We start from the raw sequence: 25,313 nt of genomic DNA, 5'->3' as shown, positions 1-25,313 counted from the left end.
AGTAGCAGAACATTGCCTTGATAAGGGGCATGTTGGAGATTTGCCAAGGCTCCTCCTGACACAATTTTTGCACTGCCTTGTTTCCAGACCCTTTTAAAGTATAACCCATCAATTAATGTACTCTTGACTTTTTTGTTTAGTTTTTTTTTTTTTTTCCTGACATTTCTTTTCTCAGAAATGGCATCTACCGGTGCAGCTTTGTTAACTATGGTTTCTCCTGTCCATTAGTAATCCAGGGAGTCAGACAATGGAGGAGTGCTGCCTGCCATTACAGTGACCATTTTGGTCGCCATGGCAACCTTTTTTCTCTTTAGGCGACCTTAAATATTCATTCAGGTGACCATCTGCTGGAAGTTGTAAATTATATATATATATATATATATATATATATATATATATATATATATATATATATATATATATATATATATATATAATATATATTGGTACCCATGCTCAGACGTCCCCATAGGTGGCTATAGTTCAAGATTTGTTTTTCAAGAAAACATTTACTAATCTTGCAAAAGAACTGTGCTTTATTGAATGCATCAAAGGGGTGAACTGTACTAAAAAAACAATAACAATACTACTATGACTACGACTACTACTCATGAAAATGCACACCAGTATGGTCAAGTCAAGTGGTAAAAATTGAAAGGCACTAAAAATGGCAGCGCAAATACAAATTATTAATAGAATTATTTATTACAAAGTCAACTAACATACCATCAGAAGCAGCACAAATAAAGAGGAGAATGAGCCAACTTCTGAAAGGGAAGCGCCCTCAACATCCAAATGTTCAAACGCTACCTACAGAGCGGAGAATCTCCATGTTTTTTTTTTGTCAACAAAGCACAGAAAGTGGATGTGTGCATAAAAATGAACACTGTTTATTTTATTGCAAAAGAAGAGCTCCCTTTACAAAGTATTGCCCAGTGCCGGAGTTACACAAAATGAATGGAGTGAACGTCAATGCTACCTATGCAAACTGGTTTACAATGACTTCAAGCTCAACATTACATTTTTTTTCCCCCTCCCATTATGATCTGATATACAAGTTATGTCCCCAGCTGATGCTACAGAATACTTTGGCTAGATTGTTGGTGTTCATTTTTTATTCTTTTAGAAAAAGTGCTTGATATGGAGAATATTTAAACCTGTTTTTGTTTTCTTACGTTTTTTTTTTTTTTTTTTTAAATGAAAGCAATGGCATAATAAAGCAATGCAAAAGTTTGCCAAACTGTAATTTACTGGTGTTACTTATATGCCACAAAAAGTGTCCCTACAAATAAAAAAGCAGTGTTTGTTTTGGTACTGCCTTCTTTAAAAATAAGAAAAAAAAAGGTTTCTCTTATCTGGAATAATTCGGCATTTGGAAGCCAAGTATTGTGATGCACATTGTTGTTGTTTGTTACTTAATTATCAAGGTTTATTAGTTATACATTTATATGGTTATTATTTTGAACAGTACATTGGCAAACATTTTTTCAGGGGACCATATAGAAAAAAAAAAAAAATGAGGAGCCTGCAGGCTCCAAAAAAAAAAAAAAAAAGCTAACTCCGAGCAGTGCATTATCTCGGCGGCAGGCTCTGCTCAAGATAATTTTTAAATTTTTTGCAGCCGTTACCATGTGCTGTAGGAGAAAGCAGGGCAGCAAGGGAGGGAATGTTATTGATATTGGTTACAAGGGAAAATAAGATAGAGAAAGTGTATCACTGTCCTGGCATCCACAATTGCAGACAGTGGTGTAGATTTTGATAAAAGGAGTACATTTGGACAAGAAGTATCATTAAGATAAGAGGCTGGAAATTTTCCATCTGTGCTTCTGATGCCTTTTGCCTAGCATCAATAGAGCCTGAGAAAACACTTGATCCCAGTTTGATTGCCAAGGAACTTCAGAACAAAAAACATATTTAAAAAAATAGTTTCTGCTGTGACATTTTTAAATGCATTTAATTTAATAGCATAACATTCTTCACAGGAAAGGAATTATTTGCTTCAGTTTTCACTTTGCCCCATACTTTCTGGAAAAATTAGTAATGTTAAAATTGGATACATACTGTCACTGCTAGGTATCCATAATAAACTATAATAAAGTCTGTATGACATTCTTTATTTTACATAGAAAGTGAACAATACACATGACTTGTTTTAACACAGAAACATCTGTATATAAGCCTCCAACTAAAGCCCCTTTCACACTGGCATGCTGTACCCGGGTCAGGACCCGGTGTCATGTGGGTCGGCTATGCGATTTCACACTGTGTTTAATAAAGCAGGGTTGACCTGGGTGACAGACGCAAGTAAAAAATGCGCGTGTGAATTCCCCAGAAGCAGCTTGTTACAGATGCTTCCATCCTGGCTTCTCTGGATTGAACCGTCGGCCCAAATATTGATTAGAGCAAATGTTTCTTCATCCCTGCTGCAATCTGGCTCATGGTGTGTCTCAAGCAACAAAAATATGACTAAACAGAATAAACAGAAACGTTCCTTGTGGAAGTGAAAGCTTCACGCAGGTGTGGCTGTTTGTTATTTCATCATCTTATGAACGACCATCATGCATTTTGTCTCGCTCAACGTGGGTCAAAGCATGTCAACCCACATCCTGAGGTGGATCACTGTTACCCGTGTACAACCAAGGTACCTGGTTTCACACAATGCAATTGTGACCCGGGTAGCCAGAACCCGGGTCGGGACCCTGGAGGGAGAGCCAGTGTTAAAGGAGCTATAGTAGTTATTTATTACACAGGTACACTGTCAAGCATTGTGTTTATAGTAAATGACCTTAATTATGTTTTTATTTAGTAATTGTCCTATTTGTATATGCCTATTATTTTATTTTTGTGTGTTTGTTGTTTCAAAAGCATGTCTGCTGGTTTCATCCTGGGAAGCAGATGTAAAGGTGTTGCTTTATGGCCTCAACACATCCTTGAGGTGTTAATGTAGATCCAAATGGAGTAGCTTGGAGAGCTGATGAACAGTGAATACCCCCCCCCCCCCACCCCCCCCAATCTATCACTCATATTGTAATATTAAAATGTATTTTGCCGTACTAATGCATTGCCTTTCTCCCTCTGGCTTCCTGCATATCCTATCCGATCGACTGTTTGCAAATAATTAAACTTTCAAGAGATAATGGTATGAGGCCAATACACTCAACAATTAAAGTGTCCAAAATATCCATTATTGGACAACGGTAAAAGTAACTGATGGGTTGAGGCGATTGTGGTTATGATGGGTGTTTGATAAGTGATATCGACATTAAATATTTAAGCTGTAACTAGCTTGAATTGTGAGAGAGGAGACAGAGAGAGTGAGTAACCAGCTGCCCCACTATGAAAACACGATAGGGGAAAAGTTGTTAGACAAAGACATCAATAATGGTTAGAAATGCTTCAGAAAGGGGATTTCCATTGATAGGCTGGGAAAAGGTTTTATTTTGTTAACTGTCTTGGGAAAAAACAGAAGCAGCTTTACCTTATCTAATGCTTCTTGCCATGATGTCTGGCCATATTTGTAGTGCAGGCCTCGCCAAGCCTGTGGGTGGGAAAGTAATAGAACAGTCAATGTTTGTATAGTAGCACCGCCTACGGCATGTTGGTTCATCATCAAGTCATGGGGTAGGGTTCCATTTTTCAAAAGTACAATTCTAGCAAAAGCTGAATTCTCAGGGCACTTTGACTGTTTCATAAATTTGAGTAGAGGGCAATTATTATTATTATTTTTTTTTTATAAAAGTTAAGATGAAATAAATCATTTCACAAAGTCATGACTTTCATGTGATAAGAAAAATTACATTTGTTTCAGAAACAGTCTGTAGTGCTCTGAGCCAATAGTCAAAGTATTAGGTGATCAGATGACTCTAAGTAAACCATGCCTTAGGAATGTTGTTTTCTCACATTTTTAAGCAGCTACTTTCCTTACAGTGACTTCATTATTGAAATGGCTAAATTTACCCCAGTACAGTCTTTTGAAAGCAAATCCTGAACACAAAAAAATTGCTACATAGAGGCAAGACTTATCCATTCCATTAGCTTGAGGCAGATTTGCAGTTATAGTTTACTGCATAATATTAGACATGGTTTGTTCCAGTTACCTAAATCAGATCACATGAAAATTACAGAGAAAAATGATAAGGAAAAATACTTGTTTTATAAAACTCCTTAAAGAAAAGTTTGGATATATATATATATCTTATATATATATATATATATTATATATAATATTATAATATATATATATATGTAATATAAAAAATTTATTTATTTATTTATTTATTTTATAAATACGGTGTAATACAAGTTCATGACAATGTATAAACTGAGAAAAGAAAAAGTGGGGACAGTTGGTGGAACAGTAAGAATGAGCAATATTTAGCATTTGGTAACCCTGTAGTTGCAGAATTTAGAAGCATTGTTTTATATTTTCCACTGGGACTATTTTGAAGGTACATTTTTACACAGTTTTCATACTGAATGTTGCATTAAAGTCCAGTTGGAGTAGCACTTTTAAAATCTAAATATATATATTTTTTTCCTTTCTGATATTTTGCTGCATTTGTAAGTTCAAGTTTGCTTACATATAAAGCATTGGAAAAAGATAGTGTAACCCTAATTTTTAAAGGTGGTCTAGGTGATGTGTGTGGATATACACACACAATATATATATATATCTATATATATTAGTATATATTATATCTATATATATATATATATATATATATTGCAACAACAAAAAAAACTACAATAGTAGTTTTAATTTTTATTTTGGTGCCATGTCTAATTTCACAAAGTATCACAGTTGAAAACTTTGTAGGTTAAAATTAGTTACATTCAAGAGTAAGCTGCCAACTTGGGTGTGATTCAGGTTCCTGAGTTTGATGTTCTTGCAGCTTAATCTAGTGATGGTTTAGGAAGTAATGTATAGTATATATACTATATATTTATAGTGCTGGATCTGAGACACTGAAAAACAGCAAGCGGTTGACCACTGACCCATTTCTTGAAGAGGGAGGATGACAATTGTCACCATGAAGCAGTTTATTGTGTTGATGTGGTATACTATAAAAACAGCAGCAAACAACACAAATAAACATCCCTTTATTGCTGCAAACCCTCTTTGAATTTTTTTGAACTGAAACTGCTCAGTTGCTTAGGTTCTCAGCTTCTTTTATGATATTTGGTTGTAAACTTTCTGTGAAAACTACTTTGCAGGAATTGGTATTGGTTTTCACAATAAAATGGCATTAATAGAGCTCAATTTTCTTGTTATTCACTTAACGACACCTTCTTTAAAAGGGACCACTTGCCCCATATTAATGTCTAAAGATATTTTTTTTCTAAATTTGGTGGATTGTGTTAGGGGGTTAACAAGTCAGTTTTCTGTGTAGCTAATTCTGAAAATGGTGACATGAAAGCTACAGTATGCAGGTTTAACTAATCTATTACATTGTAAAAATGCATCTAATATTATAATTGTGGAATTGTTCACTAGGTAGAACTGCAAGGCAGCAGAATGTTTTAAACTTATCTTCCGCATTCCATTCTCTAAGCAATATTAGATATCAGTTTTCCATCATGCATTCCATTCGTTGATTCTGCCTAGAATACATTTATGTGAGATTGTACAGCCAGTAATTAATGTAGCTGTTTCTACACTTCATTTAACTTTATAATTGGCTTGCCTTTTGCTGCCATTAATTACAAGATTTTATATTCCATTAATGATTCTGGGAAAGGGACACACCTCGGCTTTCACGCTAATTAATGACTGCATTGAGACTTCTGCATTGCCGAGGTATTTCATACTAATATTTTCTCTTAGCAAATTTCTCACATGTTTTTATTCCCTTATCTTTCAGCACCCTTACCCCTCAGAAGAACAGAAAAAGCAGCTGGCACAAGACACAGGTCTCACTATACTACAAGTGAACAACTGGTAAGTAATTTGGCTTTTCTGTTTACGTGCAATCAATATGCCAACCTCTGGCAACCTGCAGCTAATGATTTGAATGAGTGCAACACATTTACTGTCAGCTCTCACTTGAAATCAGTTATTCTAGAGGGGCTATTGTCTGTAGAAGGATATAAGTTTATATACACAAATATGAATTCCCATCTAATTACCCCAGCCCCCCTTCTGCACGCACACACACACACCTCCTCCCTCAAATGAAATAAAAGCACTGTTTCATTACATTGCCTGTTAAAATGATCACTTTAAAATACATTATACAATCTCCTAACAAGGCTTAAAACCTCCTAAGAAGGCAGGTTTTATTATGTGTTGGGGTCTACTTAAATCATGGTAGATGTACTTATTTTTCATGGGTAGGTTATGGAATACAATTAGGATTTCGCTGACCTGTTTAAACATTAAATAAACCTAAGTAGACAATATTTCAGAGCACTGTAAAAGCCTAAAAATAGTGGTACTTGCTTCCTTACTAAAACAGAGTGCTGTCATTTGTTAAAGGCAAGCATGCAACATCCCTCAGCAGTTGCTACCAACATTCTCTGTCTGGTGTGGACTTGCCCATACATTGAGATTGTATGTTCTGCATTGACTGAATTGGTTGGAAGTGTAAGGCAAACTTTGCCAAGTTATACAGATGTGGAAATCGATTAGAAACAGTCCCAAAACTTAATTACCCAAGGGTATCTGGCATACTTTAATAAAGGCAATATATGCAGCATGTTCGTTGTCATGTTATTTGTCACATCCAATAATTTATTTTATTAGTACCGAATCAAAAAGAAGAAAACATGCCTATTCAGGTCTACAATTCTAACTGTGTTTAAGAGGTAAGCAGCAGGTTGTTTGAAGCGAGGTGGCTATGCTAGATCATACCTGTAGTACCGATTTAACTTGGCCAACACAGGAATACTTTTTGTCTGCACTGACTTTCCAGTTTGTTTTCTGGAAAGTGTTTATTTTACGTTCTGTTCAGTAGCCTCTTGGTAGACTTTCGTTTAATGTGTGATTCTGAAGCTATATAGCGATAGATCGTGTTTTCTCCAAAGACACATTACAAGATGTGCAAAACAATTACCTCCATCTGCATGTACAGTTTTTTGGGGAAATATCTGGACACGATCATCTGCCGAAATAGTTTGTTTTTTATTTTTTGCTTTGTTGTCCATTTCTGGTACTTTACCTCCAATGCTGAAAACTAGATTTTAGCAAACTAAATCAAAACAATGCAGCACTGACATTGTCCCACTTCTGTACAGTACAGCTCACAGAAAAGCCAGTACAGACACACTGATAGGCTGGTTAAAACATTGTTGTCATTTGAAAGCACAAGAATGTTAAACACTTTGGAGTATTTTTTTCTGTAAATGTTATTTGTCTAAGGACTTTATTTTTATTTTTGCCCAAGTGCAATGCACACAGGACAGCAACAGAATAAAAAAAAAAAAAAGCCTAACTACAGAAGGAAGCTACATAGTTTGTGTTGCTTGTGTTGTGCAGTAGTTAATTTAAACAAGGTTTCTTTTTTTTCTCTCTCTCCATGCTTGTCTGGTATGCATTCACCGCTAAAAGAGGTGCATTTCGCATTGACCCGTCAATTTCGAAATCGCAATTTAGGTAGATCCCTAGTTATATGGTGTAACACTGTAATACAGTAAAGTTCCATATACTTATGCCACTGACTCCCTTATCAGAAAAGGATATTGAAACCCAACACCAGATATAACTGAGTGTATCTAATTAATTGCCCAAAAACTGCAGATAAATGTTTACGGTGGGAAACTCCACTCTCTTTGATGTGAAATAGCAGAACATTTTCAAAGCACACTGAAACTCCAGCAGAAAGTTCCCAGCTTAGAGATTTTTTATTCAATAAGTGTCAGAGATTAATATTGCTAAGGCTCTGATTACATGGCCTAATCCATTTTAGCGAACAAATTGGGTCTTGATATATGCATCACTTGCATTAACAAACCCTGCTCAGATATAGAGACTAGGGGCCAATGGAACAGGTTTCAGATATATTAAACCCCATTACAGAAAATGTAATTTCTGTCAACACTGTATTGTTCAATTTAGTACCTTGGAGATGACTGACTAGCTGCTTACAATATATTTGCCTTTGGAGGATTAATTTACAAAGTGCACTATCTGTTGGATACAGGCAGACTGACATAAGGGAAGCTTGTTGGGGTTATCAATTTCTATGACCTTACAACAACCCATGGGAGATCAATTTTTCAGCTGTGTTAGTCAGGGGCCTGAAGTGAGTATATAGCGAATCACATTATCACTCTTTTTTAAAATATTTAAATGCTTCACTGTGAAGCAGATCAAGGCACAGCAAGCCTACAGTGATATGGTGGCTATTAAACCTACATGCATAGATTTTTGTACCTCTAGTTTTGTGTGTGTGTGTGTGTGTGTGTGTGTGTGTGTGTGTGTGTGTGTGTGTGTGTGTGTGTGTGTGTGTTTTTTTTTACAGAAATAATGCATTTACAGCTACAATCAAGTGTGGATTTATGGCAGAATAACTAAAACTGGTGCCTCCTTGGCGACCCCAAGCAATGCAAAAAAATGTCAGTTGCTCCTCATAATAAAACCAAAAGAGAACCAACCCATTGTTTTCTATACTGGAGACAAAAAGCTTAATATTATATTACTGAAAGATAGTTGATATTGCCTTAGGCATTTCCATAAGCTTTAGTGATGTAGTCACAGAAATTGCCTTTCTGCTTGCTACCAAACTTCCTCTAAACTCTGTGATGCCAAGAGGCTTCACTGAAACAAGTTAGTAAATTATATATATCATATATCTATATATATAAAGTATATATTATATATATATATGGATAATACGTTCAAAAGTATGTAAAGTTATAGTTAGTAAAACATGTTCCATTTTTTTATTTTATTATTTTAGGTCTCGTGTCTTTTAAAATTGCAGCTGACTGCCAACTCTATGTTGCTTGACGGAATAAAACACAAAACATCAAAACATTCTGGATATATTCATTTATTTAGGGTGCTTGCTGTGTAACTGTTTCCTAAAAAAGGCTCAGCACAGCCCAAGCCCCTGTCTCCAGTCTCCCAAACTTGTTAACACACATGTACATTTTGTATTATTAATGGTGAGGCCCTGTAAATCACTGCTGCTGAGATTAAATAAAAATGCTAAAGAGCAGACTGGGTGCAGATTACTCATAAATTATTGGGAGCAACACAGCGTGAGGGAATACGTGAAATGTGTATCAAAAAAAAAAAAAAAACACAAACGTATGTTGTGTAGCCTAGTGGTTGGCCTGCTGTGGGGAGGAGAGACCAGCATGGGGTGGGGCCTGCTGGCCAGCTTTTCAGAGGTGATGAGTAAAAGGAGCATGGAATGATGGGAATGAAGGGGGAGTCTAGCATGACGTTTGATTTCACTGAATGTTTGAACTGGCAAACTGCACCCAGGTAATTGTTTCAGGTTATTTCCCTGGCAAAGAAAAGAACCAATTATTGAAAAGCATGAACTGAATTGTATCTCAGCTTGTATCTAATCACACTTGATAAAAAGGTTTTGCACTGTATACATACACCTTTTATTTGGTGTAGTTGATTTTTTTCTATTAATTTTGTATTGATACAACACAGAACAGAATAACTGAATCAATGGTTATACAGAAATAAAACATTCATTCCAATTAAAATGTTACAGTTTTATTTTAAGCACTACTCTATCGGTTCTGGCATCTGAAGTAATCTGTTCTTCCAAACTAAGTAGAGTACGGTTTAATATTCCCACATACAGTAGCAAAACAAAACCTTAGCACTGTGTTCTCATCTAAATATAACAGATCTGTAATCCAAATAATTATGTAGCAGCTGAGGTTTCCTTGATCCAGATAAAAAATTAATTCCTCAAAACACATCATTGGAGTTGGCTCATGGAGTGGGCTGGCCTTAGAATCACATCAGAGAATCTTTTCTGTTTGTTAGAAGAAAAAAAAAGAAGAAAAATCTCAATTCACTCCTATTAGGTATAGTTAGGGCTACGATTTTGTCACAGAGGTCACGGAAATCGTGAAAATTGGGAATTTGAAAAAAGTTAGTGAAATCTTGGAAATGGACGTAAAACACTTGATTCATTTCCTTTAAAAATGTAAATCTGTGAGTGTTTGTAAGTTGTTTGGTTGGTGCACGCAGCCTTTACATGCAGCTGTAGGTCAGCAAATGACAGCGAGCAAGCATGTAAATCGATGACAGCTAAAATAATAATAAAAAAAAAAAACATGCATCAGAGGCATTCTTTAAAACATGCTGTTTGTTTCAGAATCGTGGAAAACTTTATTGAAGCCTGGTTCATATAGTAGTTCTGTTCTAGATGAATGCGATGCGTCAGGCGCAGACAGCTAAAAGCTGTGCAGCTTCACTGTTTTCCCATATGGGATGCTTCGTGGCGCAGCCTTTTTGATGGAAAAGGGTGCTTTCCAAAAAAAAAGCACGTGGTAAGATTGTAGATTATGTAATTCCGATTCTTCTGATCTAAAATCAATTGGGGTTCATCGAGTTTCACGTATTGTTTTTGTTTAATAATACTTTAAAATATGGTGTTTAAACATCACACTATGTTGTTTTGTCAATAAGGCAAAACGTCTTAAAAGCAGGAAGAGCAGTTTTATGAGTGTGGTTGATGACTACAGAAAATTCTCAGTTTCCATTTCTGTACTTGTTAGTCTAAATCCAGAAAGGAATAGAGAACAACACAGACTTCAATCACTGGAGATTTAAATAGGTTGTCTTTTTGACTATATTCTATTTGCAAAGTAGAAACTTGAAAATAGTAAGGCATTAAGGTTGATTGCATACAATTTGGAAAGTAAAATTACATTTTTATTTCATTTACCTGCTTTTAGTGTCTGTCATTTTATGAGAATAAATAAATAAATAAATAGATACATCATTAATTAGGTTATTTGGATGCTTTGACACAAGTCAACTTTTTTGTTGTTTATTGTCCACAGCAGATCTCAGATGTCTGAAAGGTGTGTTTTGGAGTCAGTTTAAGTCTAACCACTTGCCCTGCAGCACCCATTCCAGTCCCTCTCAATCATATTTTTTAGACAAAATACACTCCAACCCTGGGGATACGGGGAACAATAGGGATACTGATACAAAGGACAACGAGACAGCTTTTGTGTTTTTAGCATTTTATTACAAAAAAAAAGAACATTGGCAAAAATCCATTAATAGCTTATAGTTCATTTTACAAGCCTGAGTTTGGTCCTTTCTTGTCCACGTTTTTGGAGTGTTTGCACACAGTTTGCCTCTCTGGTATTTAATGCTTGCACAGACCTGAGCTCCACCAATATTGTGTCAACAACATCTGATCAGCAGTATGGTGTTCCTTCACTGTTCAGAGCTGCAGTGACCTGGACCCGTGGTGACCCCTTCTTAAGTGCTTCTTGTGGATTAATCAAAGATTAGGATACCTAAGAATTGCTTAAATGTAGGTAACCGATTTGTGTGGTGCTCTTGATAGAACAGTACTATTCTTAAATTAAGAGAAAGATGCTTGTTAATTGCATACTTCTATACATAAGTGTGTTTGATTTATGGGGTACTCCAGGAAAAATATTGCATAATGAAAAGAGAGTTGTAACAAGCCATTCTGTTAGTTATTTGTTCACCCTATTCAAGCAGTGTGGCACTTTAAAATAAAGCTGACCAAATTACCTTGATAATTACCAAAGTAGGATTTTTTCTATTAAATTTTTCTTGGTGGAGTACCTTTTTCTTCATGGAGGATCAAAAACAGTATTGTCAAACTGTTGACTTCATGGAGAATTAAGCTTAGGAGCACTATAATCATGTCATCCTTTAACTTGATGGAAACACTAATTATGATTATAAACTAGGATGAAAAGAGAAACTGTTCAAGTATTGTATATAATAATATGTCAAAGTGGGCTATTCTGCCTTGACATTCACTAATCTTTATACAAACCTGTAAGTCTGTATACAACGAAGGGCCTCAAAAGTGTCTAAGCTCTGGCATCCAAATTTGGTCAAAGACAAATACAAATGCCATATTTGAATATGCCTATTCTGCTGTACAGTGTGGAATAACATGCATCCGGCTGCTGGTGTCTGCCCAAAGTCTGTGTTTATCTTCACTTATCCAATACTAAGCAACTTGACTGTATTAAAAAGATGCTGTGCACTGGGGCCTGTGTCTTGCTTGTACTGTACAGATGAAGGTTACATAGTTTTGAAAACTCTCTGCCAAGTAGGGAAAAAAAAAAAAAAAAAACATTGGTGACTTGACTCTCAAATAATCCAGAAGAAGCAGAAAATGTAACAAAAAAACTACAGAGCAGCCCAGTGGCGTTAATCAAGCGCTAGATTAATTTTGTTTGCTTTCCAATCAGTGGCCTATTGCATGTGTGTAGTGTAATTTCTGTGTGTGTGTGTACATAGTTGACGGTCATCCAGGCGTTTACTTGTTGATTGTGTTACACATTGCAAAGCCTTGGACATTGCCACACTCTTGACAAATGTTCCATTTCCGACAAAGGGGGTAAAATTGAGCCTAATGAAAAACCTGCTGATTTCTATGACTGATGGCGTTGCTGCTCTTGGAGAAATTTCCAATATTATGTTTCTGAAGTGGGCAGAGAGCAGTGCTTGTGCCCTCTTTCCAGCTTTTACAGATGATGTATTGCTGCCCTGGTCTGTCTTCATCTTGAAGAGGAGAACTAAACAGAGTAATGTTTGCCAAACATGACTTCATATGAATTGACTTTTTTAAATTCATAAGTACTGTACTTTAAGGCCTCATTTCAGTAAATGTAGCAAGCAACACTCAATCTGTTCAGCTGCGGAATATGCCATAATGAAAATGAGTTATTTATTTACAGTTTAACCCTTTCAGTCCTGTTTTTGTTGAGCTGAATAATGTGAAATTAAGTTATATAATTAAAAAAATAACTCCTTTATTGAGTATACATGAGAACAGGACAAAAATCTGTTTTACATATACTTTGGTAAATGCAACTGCGGCAGTGTGCTCTGCCCCTCTGCGTATTTTGCTTGTCATGTTGCATGTGGTGTGCTAATGTTGGGATATAGATGCTGGTGCACGGGATAGAAATGGGTCTGTGTAGCAGGAGTGGTTTAAAATATATAATTGTATTTAGACACGAGGATATCACTTCACATGCCGATTAAAAGGGGTGTTTGCATGTGAGCACGGGGAAGTGCACAAATTAGTTCACGTGCAGATGTACTGAGATTCCAGATTGAATGATTGGTTAGCAATTGAGTCTCAGTACACCTGCATAAAAGATGCAGTGTTTCAATCACTCGGGGTTGTGTGTTCAGGACGAGAGAACAGGAGAGAAAGTTGGGAGGAAGCTTTAAAATAATAATAACATTATAATTGCCATACGTTCTGAATTAGATCAGCACGATGCTTGTTTGTTTTGCGTTTGTCCCCGTTTGTTAGTGTCTGTTTTGTTTAGTGTTAGTACATTTTGTTTGTCTATTTATTCTGGCCTAAAGTGCTCTGTGCTTTTATTTGTTTGTGTGTTTAATAAAACACCAAACGCCGCAGCGTCTCAGTTTCACCAGCCAGTACTGCCTATCTGTGTGTTCATTTCTGGCCTGACGTCACCCCTAAAGCCAGCCTGTTCACGGGGACTTAAAAGTCCCGTCAGTACTTTTAAGATCTCTAAATAGCGCTAAGTTAAGACCTTGACGTCCCGCCAGGACTCTTAAGGGTTAAAGTGTATTTATTATTATTTAATTATTTTCAAACAAAATACATTTTTATTGTGATTTCAGTTGTAACCATTGGCAAGTGGTTTGTATAGGGCAAGAGTCTGAAGACAAAAGTGTTGAATGACAGGCTGTATATTCATTAATGAGATGCAAAGGGCACTGGATCATTATGAGCAACGCAGCTTGTTTTTATAAAGTGTTGCAGAGGCCCCTACGTGATCTAGTAACTCTGTAAACTTTAGAAGAAGTTTAGACATCTTTTAATGGGAATGTTTGACTTGGTTTGGTGACTTGAACTATGGGTGGGTTGAGAGGTAATGGCCTCCCACTGTGAAAAAATAGTTCTTCATGCAGCCAAAGGGATTTGGGTGGCCCCTTGTTGTTTTTACCAAAATCCCCTTTTGATTTCACTGTTTTCTTTAGGTATCGAGATATACAAGGAAATGTTAAAGGTGACATCCATATTGTGTTTCAGGATTAGAGAAAACTGATTATGATCAGTTCTGACAGAGAGGTAACAGTCTTGATATATCAAAAGAATAGGACAGGTGTTAGAAATTTTAGGCGATTATATTTAATTTGAGGCAAGGTATATTTAAACTATATTTAGACAGGAGAATTCATTGAAATTTGGTGTTTTGCTTTAAACTGCTGTGCAAAGCTTAACAATTTTCATGAACACATGGCACTTTTAAAAGACTTTAGTTTTCCCCACTGTGTAAGTAACCTTTGTCAAAAACAACTAAATAAATTAAACTCTGAAAGTTCATAATGGTCTCTGTAGTTTACTCCAAACACTGTCAGCTTTTCTTCCTTGTAATTTCCGCCTGATTGTTTAACATTTAAACTTGTGGTACAGGAAAAAAAAAAAAAATGGAAACACCATACAAGGATTTTTAGTCTTTATTAAAGAAATCATCATTGCCAAACAGTATGAATACAGCAAATAATTAGGTACCAGTTCTAAATGTGTTGTCGTACACAGCATTCTGTTAATATTTTCTGTGATTAAATTATCCACATATCATTCAATACTGTAAAATTTACTGTCAGGATATGCAACTGTGTGTCCACAAATGCAAAGAAGTAACAAATACTTCACTATGGCACCAATACTAAATTATTTTTTGTTGCTGTGATCATAAACTCTAGCCTTTCTGTAGACGTAGGCTTTGCGACTCGTATGGTAGTTGTTAACAGTGTATGTGGTGTGTCAGTGTACAGTACAGTCCTGCAGTCCACTCACACCCATTCCAATGCAGAGCGTTTAGTTTGAGCTGATTAAAATGGTGAAGCAGGGAGTGAGGGGGGGGCGGGAGGTGTGAGGGATGTAAATGGAATTTTTGCAGCAAACAGCTGGACCAGTTTATTTAAACAGATACAGGGTTTAGGAGATGACCTCAGATTGACACTGTAGGGGGAGGAGCAAAAATGACATTTTATTACTTTGAACAGAGAGACGATGCTCTTGTTTATGAATTCTCTCTACGTGCATGTCAGCATTTATTTAAGTATATAAGTATATGCTAGGCTGAGAAACAGATCAGTATAAAGTGCCTTTTGGAAAGTGGTGCTCTTGCTCAGCGAGTGGAGCCAATTTGCATTCACTATCATTGAAAGCTTTGATTGGCTGCATTTTTGAATGCATAGTTCAGTGGGGAGCTGCTTCAGGTTATTATTGCATTTTGTACATTTTAAATGCCTAGAGTCTAAATATTTTGTGGTATCAGTTGTCAATGAGACAAACTTAAAGGAGTGTTAATGAAGGCTTTAAAATCAATGTTCTTATTTGCACTAGTTGTATTATCACTGGTCTTTTTCTTTGGTTGACGGTGGTGATTTTGATTCTTTCATTGTATTTTATACTTGAGAATGGAATATGCAGGTATCTTAAAGACCACACTATAATTGAAAAGTAGTTCTGACTCATTGCAATGGGCTAGCTGCAGTCAGACCATATGATCAGAAATACCAGGAGGCCACAATTTATCTGTAGTGTTGTTTTCTAAGTGAAGAACCAAAATATTCAGAGCACAATTAAAGTGGGACCAGTAATACATTTAATAAAGCCACAAAGATGTATGTGTGTGTGTGTGTGTGTGTGTGTGTTATATCTATATATATATATATATATATATATATATATATATATATATATATATTGATGTGTGTGGTGGGTGTGTGTGTGTGTGTGTGTGTGTGTGTGATGTGTATATATATATATATATATATATATATATATATATATATATATATACTTTACTTTTATACTTGGTTACCATTTCTTTAGAGAAGGTGCTGAGAATGATTCAAAGGGTAGAATTGAAGCGAGTAGCTGTACCGTATTGATGTTTGCTGAAAGTTTTCCAAAAGTGCAGGTACAGAAAGAAGTGTTTAGTCCACAGAAAACCTCTACTTCCAAAGGTATCCTGCAATGCGAGGAATGTAAGAAAGCCTAGTATGTCTTGGGAGTGTGTGCATTTACTGTATATGTGTGTGTTTTATATTCTGCATATGTGAGGGGGGTGAGGGGGTGGATTGTGGGTTTGCACTGATGAACTGTGCTTGCGAGATTAGATTCATATGCATTTAGATAGGCACAGTGAAAGTAACCTTTGTTATCTTCAATCCAGATCTTTCCAGTGATAGTTACTAAATTATTCCCTAATTGGTCACGCAACAAAGGCAGTTAATGAAAAAAATAGATTTTTCATTTTAATTGCCTATTCACATGGTGTTTGTAGTACACCTGTGCGTATAATGAGGATGAAGCATTAAACGCCCAGTTCGGTGAGCAAGATTGTAGTCATTTCCACAGTTAAGAATAGGAACATGCTTTAACAAATTGTGAAAAAGCAACAATGCATTTTAAAGAATAGTGGCTGAAAAAGAGAAATGCAGCAATTCTTTGAAAATAAATAATGCCCTATTTCAACAGTCTGCGGAATAGTACTGCTTATTGTGTCAAAGAGACGAAGAAATTGAACAGAGCATAAGCATGATCCTTGAGCGAGAAAGGTCAGGAAAAGGTGAACTTTTACCCCTAATGGCGGATGCTGCTTTAGTTGATTGCATGGGTTTCTGCTCCATTTGACCATCTTCTGAACTCTCAATTATGTGGTGTGTGCTTGACCCACAGAACAGAGTGCAACTCTATATATCTCCAAAGCCTTTTTTATTGTGCATAACTTGTCCTTTGTTTTCGGTGGTGCATCTGGTCTCAGATACGTTAAAGATTGCCCTAGAAGATTTCTGATTCCATTTCGTAGGCCTGGCTGGTTCCACGATAAAATCCAAACAGGAGAGGTCATGAGCTATACAGCACTGACCTCCAGTTGACCTCAGACTTACATAGAGTCAAAAAACGAGAAAGCAATAAAAGGAATGCTTTGCTCTGAACTCCCCCAGCAGTATGAGCTGGTGGTGATAAAACTCCAGACATTCCCTCATTTGATGGTGTCCATTTTTTTGGGACATTAAAATAGAGAAAGGATTGAAAAGAAAGGGGGAAAGAAGAAGGCTGGTATAACTGTAATGTAAACACTAGACACAAGATAGATACTTCACTAATTAGGCAAGCCAGCAGATGCCCATATGAACATCTTTCTTTGTCCGTCCGTACCATTTCCCCCTCTGCCCCCACCTTTCCCCTTTTTTAGCCTGAAAAGAGTAGCATGGCTATTGTTTCCTGAAAAGTCTACTAATTCCCCCTTCAAAAGATGAAATGGAAATATCCAACTGTGGTAAAAGCTGAAGGACATAAATCAAGTCAGAAACCCTGAGCTTGCACTACCAAAGGTCACAAGAGGTTGCAGAATTGTTTTAGATATTTTTAGGCTTAGCAAGACCAGAATTGCCTAATGGTAAAAGGAGGATGGTGGTGGAGTTTTAGGGGGTGAAGAAGTTCTAAAACACTAAGCCAAAATATGTTTTTTCTCCTTGTAAATGAGACCCTGATTTTTTATATATACATATATAACAAATTACACAATTTTTTTTTGTTTTTTTATTTTATTTTATTTTTTTCAGGTTCATTAATGCAAGAAGAAGAATAGTTCAACCCATGATAGACCAGTCCAATCGAGCAGGCAAGTCCACAATAGTAACTGTATTCAAGTCTCGCAGGCGAAAACCATCCTCAAGCCATTCACCGGGAGGTCCTTTACCTGGTAAATAAACTACCAATGGAGACTGGGAGTGACTGACAACTAAAATAAAATAAAATAAATTAATAACAACACTAATCGTTTTAACTTTTTAAGTAAAGTGTTATAAATAAAGAACCAATAACTGAATTTAAACTCAGCTAAGCTGAGCTATTTGTTTAATTTATTTTAAACCACAAATGAAGCAAAACAACAACAATAAAAAACAATGAATGCGACTTTTATGAGTTTTCCTTCCCAGCTTTTACTCTCCTGCTACTATGACCACTCACTCCCTGGTGCATGGCTTGGTGTGGAACTGCTGTAAACTTTATTACCTGTCATAAGGGCAATGGGGTCAGCATTGCTTTTGGGACTCAGTAAAGTTCAAAGACATTCACTGAGGTAGAGCTGGTGTGCTTCAATAACCCAAAGCAGCTTATTTCTGAAGGTTTTTTTTTTTTTTTTTTACTGGATGGCTAAAACCTGGATTGCTAGTAAGTAATAGTTCTTTTTGTTTTTGCTGACTTTTTTTGAGGTTTGTGGACACACTGGCCTTATACTAATGTGATGCACTGGGTGTCTGGGACCTATGACTGTATACAACTTGTAAATGGTTACATGATGCTGTTTTAATGACCTTAGGTTGTTTTTTGCAGTCACATGATGCACATAGAAAACTAATTCTGCTCTTCTGAGCTTTTTGCCTTAAGCTGGGTTTTAGCATGACTAGTTATTTTCAGGGAAAACAGCATATATGGAAAAAAAACAAACAATATTATACTACTATATAGGCTACATTATTATAGAATGAATGAATCTGTGTATTAATGCAAGTAATAGGGGGGCTGTACTATTTATTTATTTTCAGTACTGAAGAATGCTATATTAGTGTTCATATGGGAGAAGTCACTGCATTGGGCATGTTGGTAAGACAAACAGAGATAAAGACTTTGTCTACTTAATACTGTTTCTCCTGGTTTTACCTCAGAGTCTACAGTTCAGTGTTATGGAATATAATAATTTAACCATCTTTTTCAGTAGAATGTGGAGGCTGTGCTTTAGACATGCTGTTTGTTAAAAAATTAATTGATGTTGAATTTTAATGAGTCAATTATCTAACTGTTGTCCCATTCCCTATTCCAGTAAGTCAAGGAGCACCCTACAATCCAGACGGACAGCCGATGGGAGGTTTTGTCATGGATGGCCAGCAGCACATGGGAATTAGACCACCTGGTAAAAAAAACACAAAAAAAAACATGTTATTTATAATCCCCTGCCTCCCTTAATCTTACTGCATAGGGCTGTGTCCTCACCCACACAGATACTACACTTAATCTTGCACTGCACGTACTGTCTTGCCTTGCCTTGCCTTCCCTGTCTTCTTTGCACTTGGTAATTGTGGAGGGCTAACCTATCTGGCCTCTTGTTCCGAGGGTATACAGAGGTTTACCTCCTGTATCTTCTCTTATTTTTTTTTTTTGGCTCCTTTGGCTTCTGTCTGTTTGCTCATCTTCTGGCATCTTCTTGATTTTTTATCTCCCTTTTAGGACCTATGAGTGGAATGGGCATGAATATGGGCATGGAGGGGCAATGGCACTACATGTAACCTTCATCTAGTTTACCAAACGCAAAACAAGGGGAAGTAAGTAAAAACAGGGTATTTGTCACACTGTGTTGTTATTACTACTATGACTAATACCACAGGGTTCATGTTTTATTTAGTTTTTGGTGTAATTCTATATGTTCTTCCTGCCCATGGCTTCATGCTTGTTCACTCTTCCTTATTTTCCATTTTTCTTATTTTTTCTTCCTCCTTTTCAGATAAAAACATTATTTAAACTTACAACTTATAGAGCCATTGCCAAGTACAGTTACTCTGTGTTTTACTATTGCATATTACTGACCACATGACAAAACAAGAAGCAGCCAGGGGAGGGTGGGGGGCAGAGGGGGAGAGTTGGAAGAAGAGGTGGGGGGGTTACTATAGCAACAGACTGATTGGCAAAATGTAAGCAGTCTGCAGCAGTGCAAGGAGAGGAAAGAGCATGTCCCCAAAGTGTCATAAATCTGTTTTACCACAGTTGATGCATGAGTTACATTAATACACTAACCTAGGAGACACCAGCAAAAAGAAAAACAGAGACTGTTTATAGGCAAAATAAATACCAGCATACATTCAAACATATCTGCCGTAATGTATTGAATGGACCTATAGATATTTACTTTATTCCCATTTTGCCTGTCAATCATAATAGGATTACTTATAGCAAAAGGGGAGAAAACAAAGTAATGCAAAATAGAGGTGTGCGCAGCAGGGTAGAGAGCTTAGCCCAGGCTAATTGACTATATCCAAATTAAATATGCCATCACTAGCAGTGTGACAAATGGATTTGACTTATTCAGTATACAAAAATAGAGATCATTAATACAGTCTTCAGTAGAAGGCCTTGTGAGGCAAGCTTTGCAAGAATTTCCCTGTTTTTCTATTGTTACACTTAAGGGAAAATATGCATTTTTCATGCATTTTCTTATTTATTGAAATCCATATTATGATTTCAAAGCCACGTATTACATATCAAAAAGACTGCAAGTTATTGTCTATTTTCAAAAGCTCCTTTTTCAGCATCATTGTTGTCTTTTATAATGCCTTAGCAGTATTCACTTGGTCACTGAATTCTGTAATTGGGCTGTATTTGGAATCAAAGATCAGAATGACAAAAATGTCACCAAGCTAGGGTATGCAGCAACCCTATTGCTTTATCATGGACATTGCCTAGCCTGGCTAATTCAAATATTGTTCCTTTAGTTTCTAGGTCAATTAAATGTAAGTGATGTGTTGTATGCTTCATGACCAATTAAATTAATAGGTTATTACAACAAATGTTATCATCTTATTTGATTAAGGGGCTGAGGGTACATTATATTTTATAAGCAATTTTCATTAGTTCAGAAATGTTCCTTAAGGCTAGATTAAGCAGCTATTTGCTGAGGAGCCCCGAGACCTGAATTGAAGGTGTTTTTAGCAGTCACAGTGCAGCAGTACTTAAAACCAAAGCCAATGAAACCTACTTAACAAGAGCGTTATGCTTTCTACCCTTGACGATTATGGAGCTTATAGTTCTCAGAAACAATAGACCTGTCAGTTCCTATAAACCATAGCAATCCATGCAGAAGACAGAGACCCTTTGAAAGCAGGATTATTATTTTCTGACTTTAATTTTTTTTTCTTAAGTTTAAAAAAAAAAAAAAAAATAGCCAAGGGTCTACGCAATTTTAATTTTAATTTCCAGACAATAGTGATCACAGCAAAATAAATTATTATGAACATATTCATTTTTTCCCTCTGTTTGCAAAAGTTCTTAGGTATGCTTTAGTAAGCATGCTTAGTGACCCCAGTTCTCCTTGGCATCATTGGAGGCCTTTGTTTAAGAAATCAACTCTCCAATTATTAAGCACACATTTGATAATCTTTCACTGGGTTGAGAGAGAGAGAGAGAGAGAGAGCGAGAGAGAGAGCGAGCAATTGAATCAAACGAAAAGCCACTTGGGTGAAGTTCACAAAATAATGTGCTTTCAGTGTTGGTGTGTTCCAGACGGTTATTTAATTCATGGCTATTCCTTTAAAGTAAATCATATCAAATAAACTATATCATATTGGTGCTGATCTGACAATGCTGTAAATGACTAGTATTAATACAGAAGGAAGGATATCCTGTTGCAAGATACCTTACTGATAAAGGTTCAGTTTTAATACACTAAAGAGACTTGTGTGCACTGTTAAAAGATACTGTTTTTCATAGCCTTGCTACACAAAGATCACTATTTTCAGTGTCTAAACAGTGGCGGTATTTAGACCTACTCCTGTTTGGATCAATAAACATTAAACCATGTATCATTTAGCTACACAGTACATTATTTTACAATATTGTTTCTTCTTCAAATGAATATATTATAAATGCATTGAGCGAAGTTAGGGATTTCTATAAAAACAGTCTGTTTTCACTAATATAAAATCCATGCTTGTAAATAACACAATGGATGCAAATATGTATCTTATGATAATCATGACAACTGCTTATTTGTTTCTGTGTGTATTGCACAGGAAAAGTAGAGATAGGCAGAATGTTTGAATAGTGTGGCTAAAATCAAGTTTGATCTGTTTATCCTTAAATTATTTTGGGATTTCTAGTGGCCATATATTGTAGTTGCACAATTAATATTTAAGGACATTTCTACATATCTCTTACTTCAGCTGGTGCATTTTATAGACATTGATGGTTCCACCTAGAGGCTTTATATGTAGGCTGCCATAGACTAGAAACTGAGGGGGTATTCAACCTTCCATTCTTTCAGCAGTCAGAGAAGTGTGGTCTTTATATTCTGTACAATTCTTAAGAAAAGGCAGGTGTGATTATTTGGACTTACGATAGTCACCTTTTTCTAAAACATATGTTTTCATAGGCATTCTTAAAAATGTATTTAGCCCACACCTAACCAATGTTTCATATATATTTTCTTGTAGGGCTACAAGGCATGCCAGGTGACTATGTGTCTCACACTGGTCCGATGGGTATGAATATGGGACAGCCAAGCTATAACCCTCCCCAGATGCCCCCACATTCTGCTCAGCTGCGCCACGGACCTCCCATGCATTCCTACATTCCTGGACACCCCCATCACCCAGCAATGATGATGCATGGTGGACCACCCCACCCTGGAATGCCAATGTCAGCATCTAGCCCCACAATGCTTAACCCAGGGGACCCAACTATGGGTGGACAAGTCATGGACATTCATGCCCAGTAGCTTAAAGGATTTTTTTTTTGGGAAAAACAAAAAGTGTTTGCAGCAAAAACATCTTTCGTATATACAGTCACTTAATACAGTGACTAAGGAGCTCCGTTCTTGGCATCAACTTTGGACCAAGGAGAAGCCTGTGTTTTTATTTACCAGGACCCTACAAACAGGAAACACCCTAGAAAACAAATAAAAGCAAATAATATGAATGACTCCTGGGGGACATGTTGAGTACTGTTGTACAATTTACATTGGACTTTTTAGCGAGCCAAGAATTAATTATTGTAAATGCTATCGTACTGTTCTGCATATAATGTTGTTTCTTATAGAATTTTTTTTAAATGATGTGAACTTTTTTCCACACTATGTGTGTGTGTGTGTGTGTCATTTCCATAGACCATAACCTCCTTCCGAAACCGTTGGATTTAAATGCTTTGGCATATATATTAAATATATATATATATATATATATATATGTTATATATATATATATATATATATAAAGGTCAATTGGACGTTTACTGACAGAAAAACGAATAATTTGCAATCCTGAGTCAGTAGGGTCATCAAAGTTGATACGAGAGAGAGACTGGTCGGAACCGAACTTAAACGTACATATTAAGTAAATCTGTGGTATAAACTTTAACCGGACTTGTCTAAATTTACCCTTTCTACCCTTTTTCTAAGTCGGTAGATGATATGAATTCAGTCGACAACGTTCGGTGCAGAATTCCTCTGACACATCCTTCCCTTTGACCTTAGGAGGGAGCATGGAAACCAAAAGGTGTTACATCAGAACGTTCATGTTCCCGTAGCAACATGAAGCCACCAAATGAGTTTTCTGCAATTTAAATACAATTTTTTTTTTTTTTTTTAAATATATGGACTGAGAAAGATTTTCATTTTGATTATGTTCACTTTATTTCTGAGCAGGACATCAGTCATGTGTGTGTTTCCTTTCCATGGTCCTATCTTGGAGAGTTGATGTATACGTTGTAAAAATTAAATAAAAAAACAAAAACAAACAAACAAAAAAAAAAAACAATTGTGCAAAAAGCACTGGAAATAATGAACTGTATTATTGCAATTTTTTTTTGTAAAAGTAGCAGTTTGATATGAGTTGGCATGCATAAAGAATTCACTAAAATGGGATAAAGCTTATGCCTTTGTTGTGGTTTAAAAAATGCTTGTGGATAGCTTTTCTATCAAGAAACCAAGGATTTAATAACAATTAATAATGATCTTCGCACACCGAGTCTTAGAGTTTTCTGATTAAAGCAGTTTTGACTGTATAATAACAACAGAGCCCAGATGTTGTAGTTTAACTGTGTGCGGTAATGAAATCTGAACATAAAATAAAAAAAAAAATATTTTTGTCATGCTGATTGCACTTGTTGAGAAATGCCTTCATTTGTATGATTTTAAAGGGGATTACAGGAACAGTGAGACATGTGTCAGAATAAAATGTGAATGTGTTAGTGAGCATACATTTGATTAGGTCAGTTGACATTCAAGAAGTTTTCAAATGGCCTAAAAGATGTTTCGGCTAAATACGTTTTTTTTCTCAGAGTCATTGTGCTTTATGCGGAATTACAGACTCCAGAAAGTACGCCATAGTGGATACATGTTATATTGTTTTTTTTTTCTCACTATAAGATTGGTTAAACAAGATTAATGTACCCTGTTTTTATTTGTGTGCCATTCATTTTAGCACTAATTTGATTGCTGCTACAGCATGCAACACAATGCAACATTTTTATTGTTTGTCCTTTAGAGTTAAAATTTATGGCACCTCATTTTCAGTTTCTTCCAGAAGTTGTAGAAATATTTATCAAACACTTGAAAACTTTATTAAGTTTTATATGTACCGTACATACATGTAAATCTGTTTCTTGCACAATATTACAACACAGGGTCAGTTTTTTTTTTTTTTTTTTTTTTTTTTTTTAAATCAAATACACATGGTTTAAACATTGCTTGTTTAATCATATAGGTAGTAGAATAAAATAATGTTGGGAGAATTTTTTTTAAAATACCCACATTCAGATTACATTCACTAAAAATAGTCCAGCACATTAAGCAAAACGTGTTTGGTGACCAGTATTCTTGTAGTGCAAAATGTGGTTTGTCTAACTTCATTTTAGCAATTGCTGTTGGGAGTGAAAAGGGGCAAGGCATTGAGTGACTTGATTGTTGGTTCTCCCAGCTGGGCCTCCCGATATGTAGGAGGAGGAGGAAAGTTTGTGGAAATCTGGGGTTTGTACAGCCTGCCTATTTATAGTTAATGATGAACATACATGGATGGTGGTGTCAACACCCTGCAAAACTCCCAACAATTCAACCTCATGAAATTGAAGAATGGAGAAACGTTAATAGCTGAAGGGTTTTTTTTTTTTTTTTTTTTTTTTTTTAAAATAATCAATTACTTTATCAAAAAGTACTTCTGTCTGCTGTTCAGTTTTTGAAACTCTGTTGACCTCTCTTTAACTAGGAAACATTATGTTTCTGTATCTTCCTGCATAGAGAAAAGGCAAATAATGAATACTCAGCTACAGCATTTCAATAAAGATGTCTTTCTAAATGAGGCACGATCTTCATGACAGCAGTTGAGTAAAAAGACAAATATTATA

At 36.0% G+C, this 25,313-nt stretch overlaps 1 protein-coding gene across 2 annotated transcripts in view; it reads left to right on the top strand.

The window, feature by feature from the left end:
- Window positions 1-23,097, top strand: part of LOC121316118 (homeobox protein Meis1) — a 61,211-nt gene extending 38,114 nt beyond the window's left edge. The window contains exons 9-13 of one of the 2 annotated variants that reach the window (XM_041250898.1): window positions 5,862-5,938; window positions 17,768-17,826; window positions 19,030-19,119; window positions 19,434-19,528; window positions 22,409-22,497. In XM_041250898.1, coding sequence (XP_041106832.1) covers window positions 5,862-5,938; window positions 17,768-17,826; window positions 19,030-19,119; window positions 19,434-19,492 — 285 coding nt within the window. In that variant the 3' untranslated portion in view covers window positions 19,493-19,528; window positions 22,409-22,497. Of the gene's footprint in view, window positions 1-5,861; window positions 5,939-17,767; window positions 17,827-19,029; window positions 19,120-19,433; window positions 19,529-22,408 lie in introns of both variants that reach the window. The other variant, XM_041250897.1, reaches the window with a different exon arrangement.
- The last annotated feature ends 2,216 nt before the right edge of the window (window positions 23,098-25,313 follow it).

The sequence above is a fragment of the Polyodon spathula genome, chromosome 5 (assembly GCF_017654505.1).
Source record: "Polyodon spathula isolate WHYD16114869_AA chromosome 5, ASM1765450v1, whole genome shotgun sequence".
NCBI classification, from domain to species: domain Eukaryota; kingdom Metazoa; phylum Chordata; class Actinopteri; order Acipenseriformes; family Polyodontidae; genus Polyodon; species Polyodon spathula.
The sequence above is the reverse complement of the archived record's forward strand: the minus strand, read 5'-3'. Positions and strand labels throughout refer to the sequence as shown.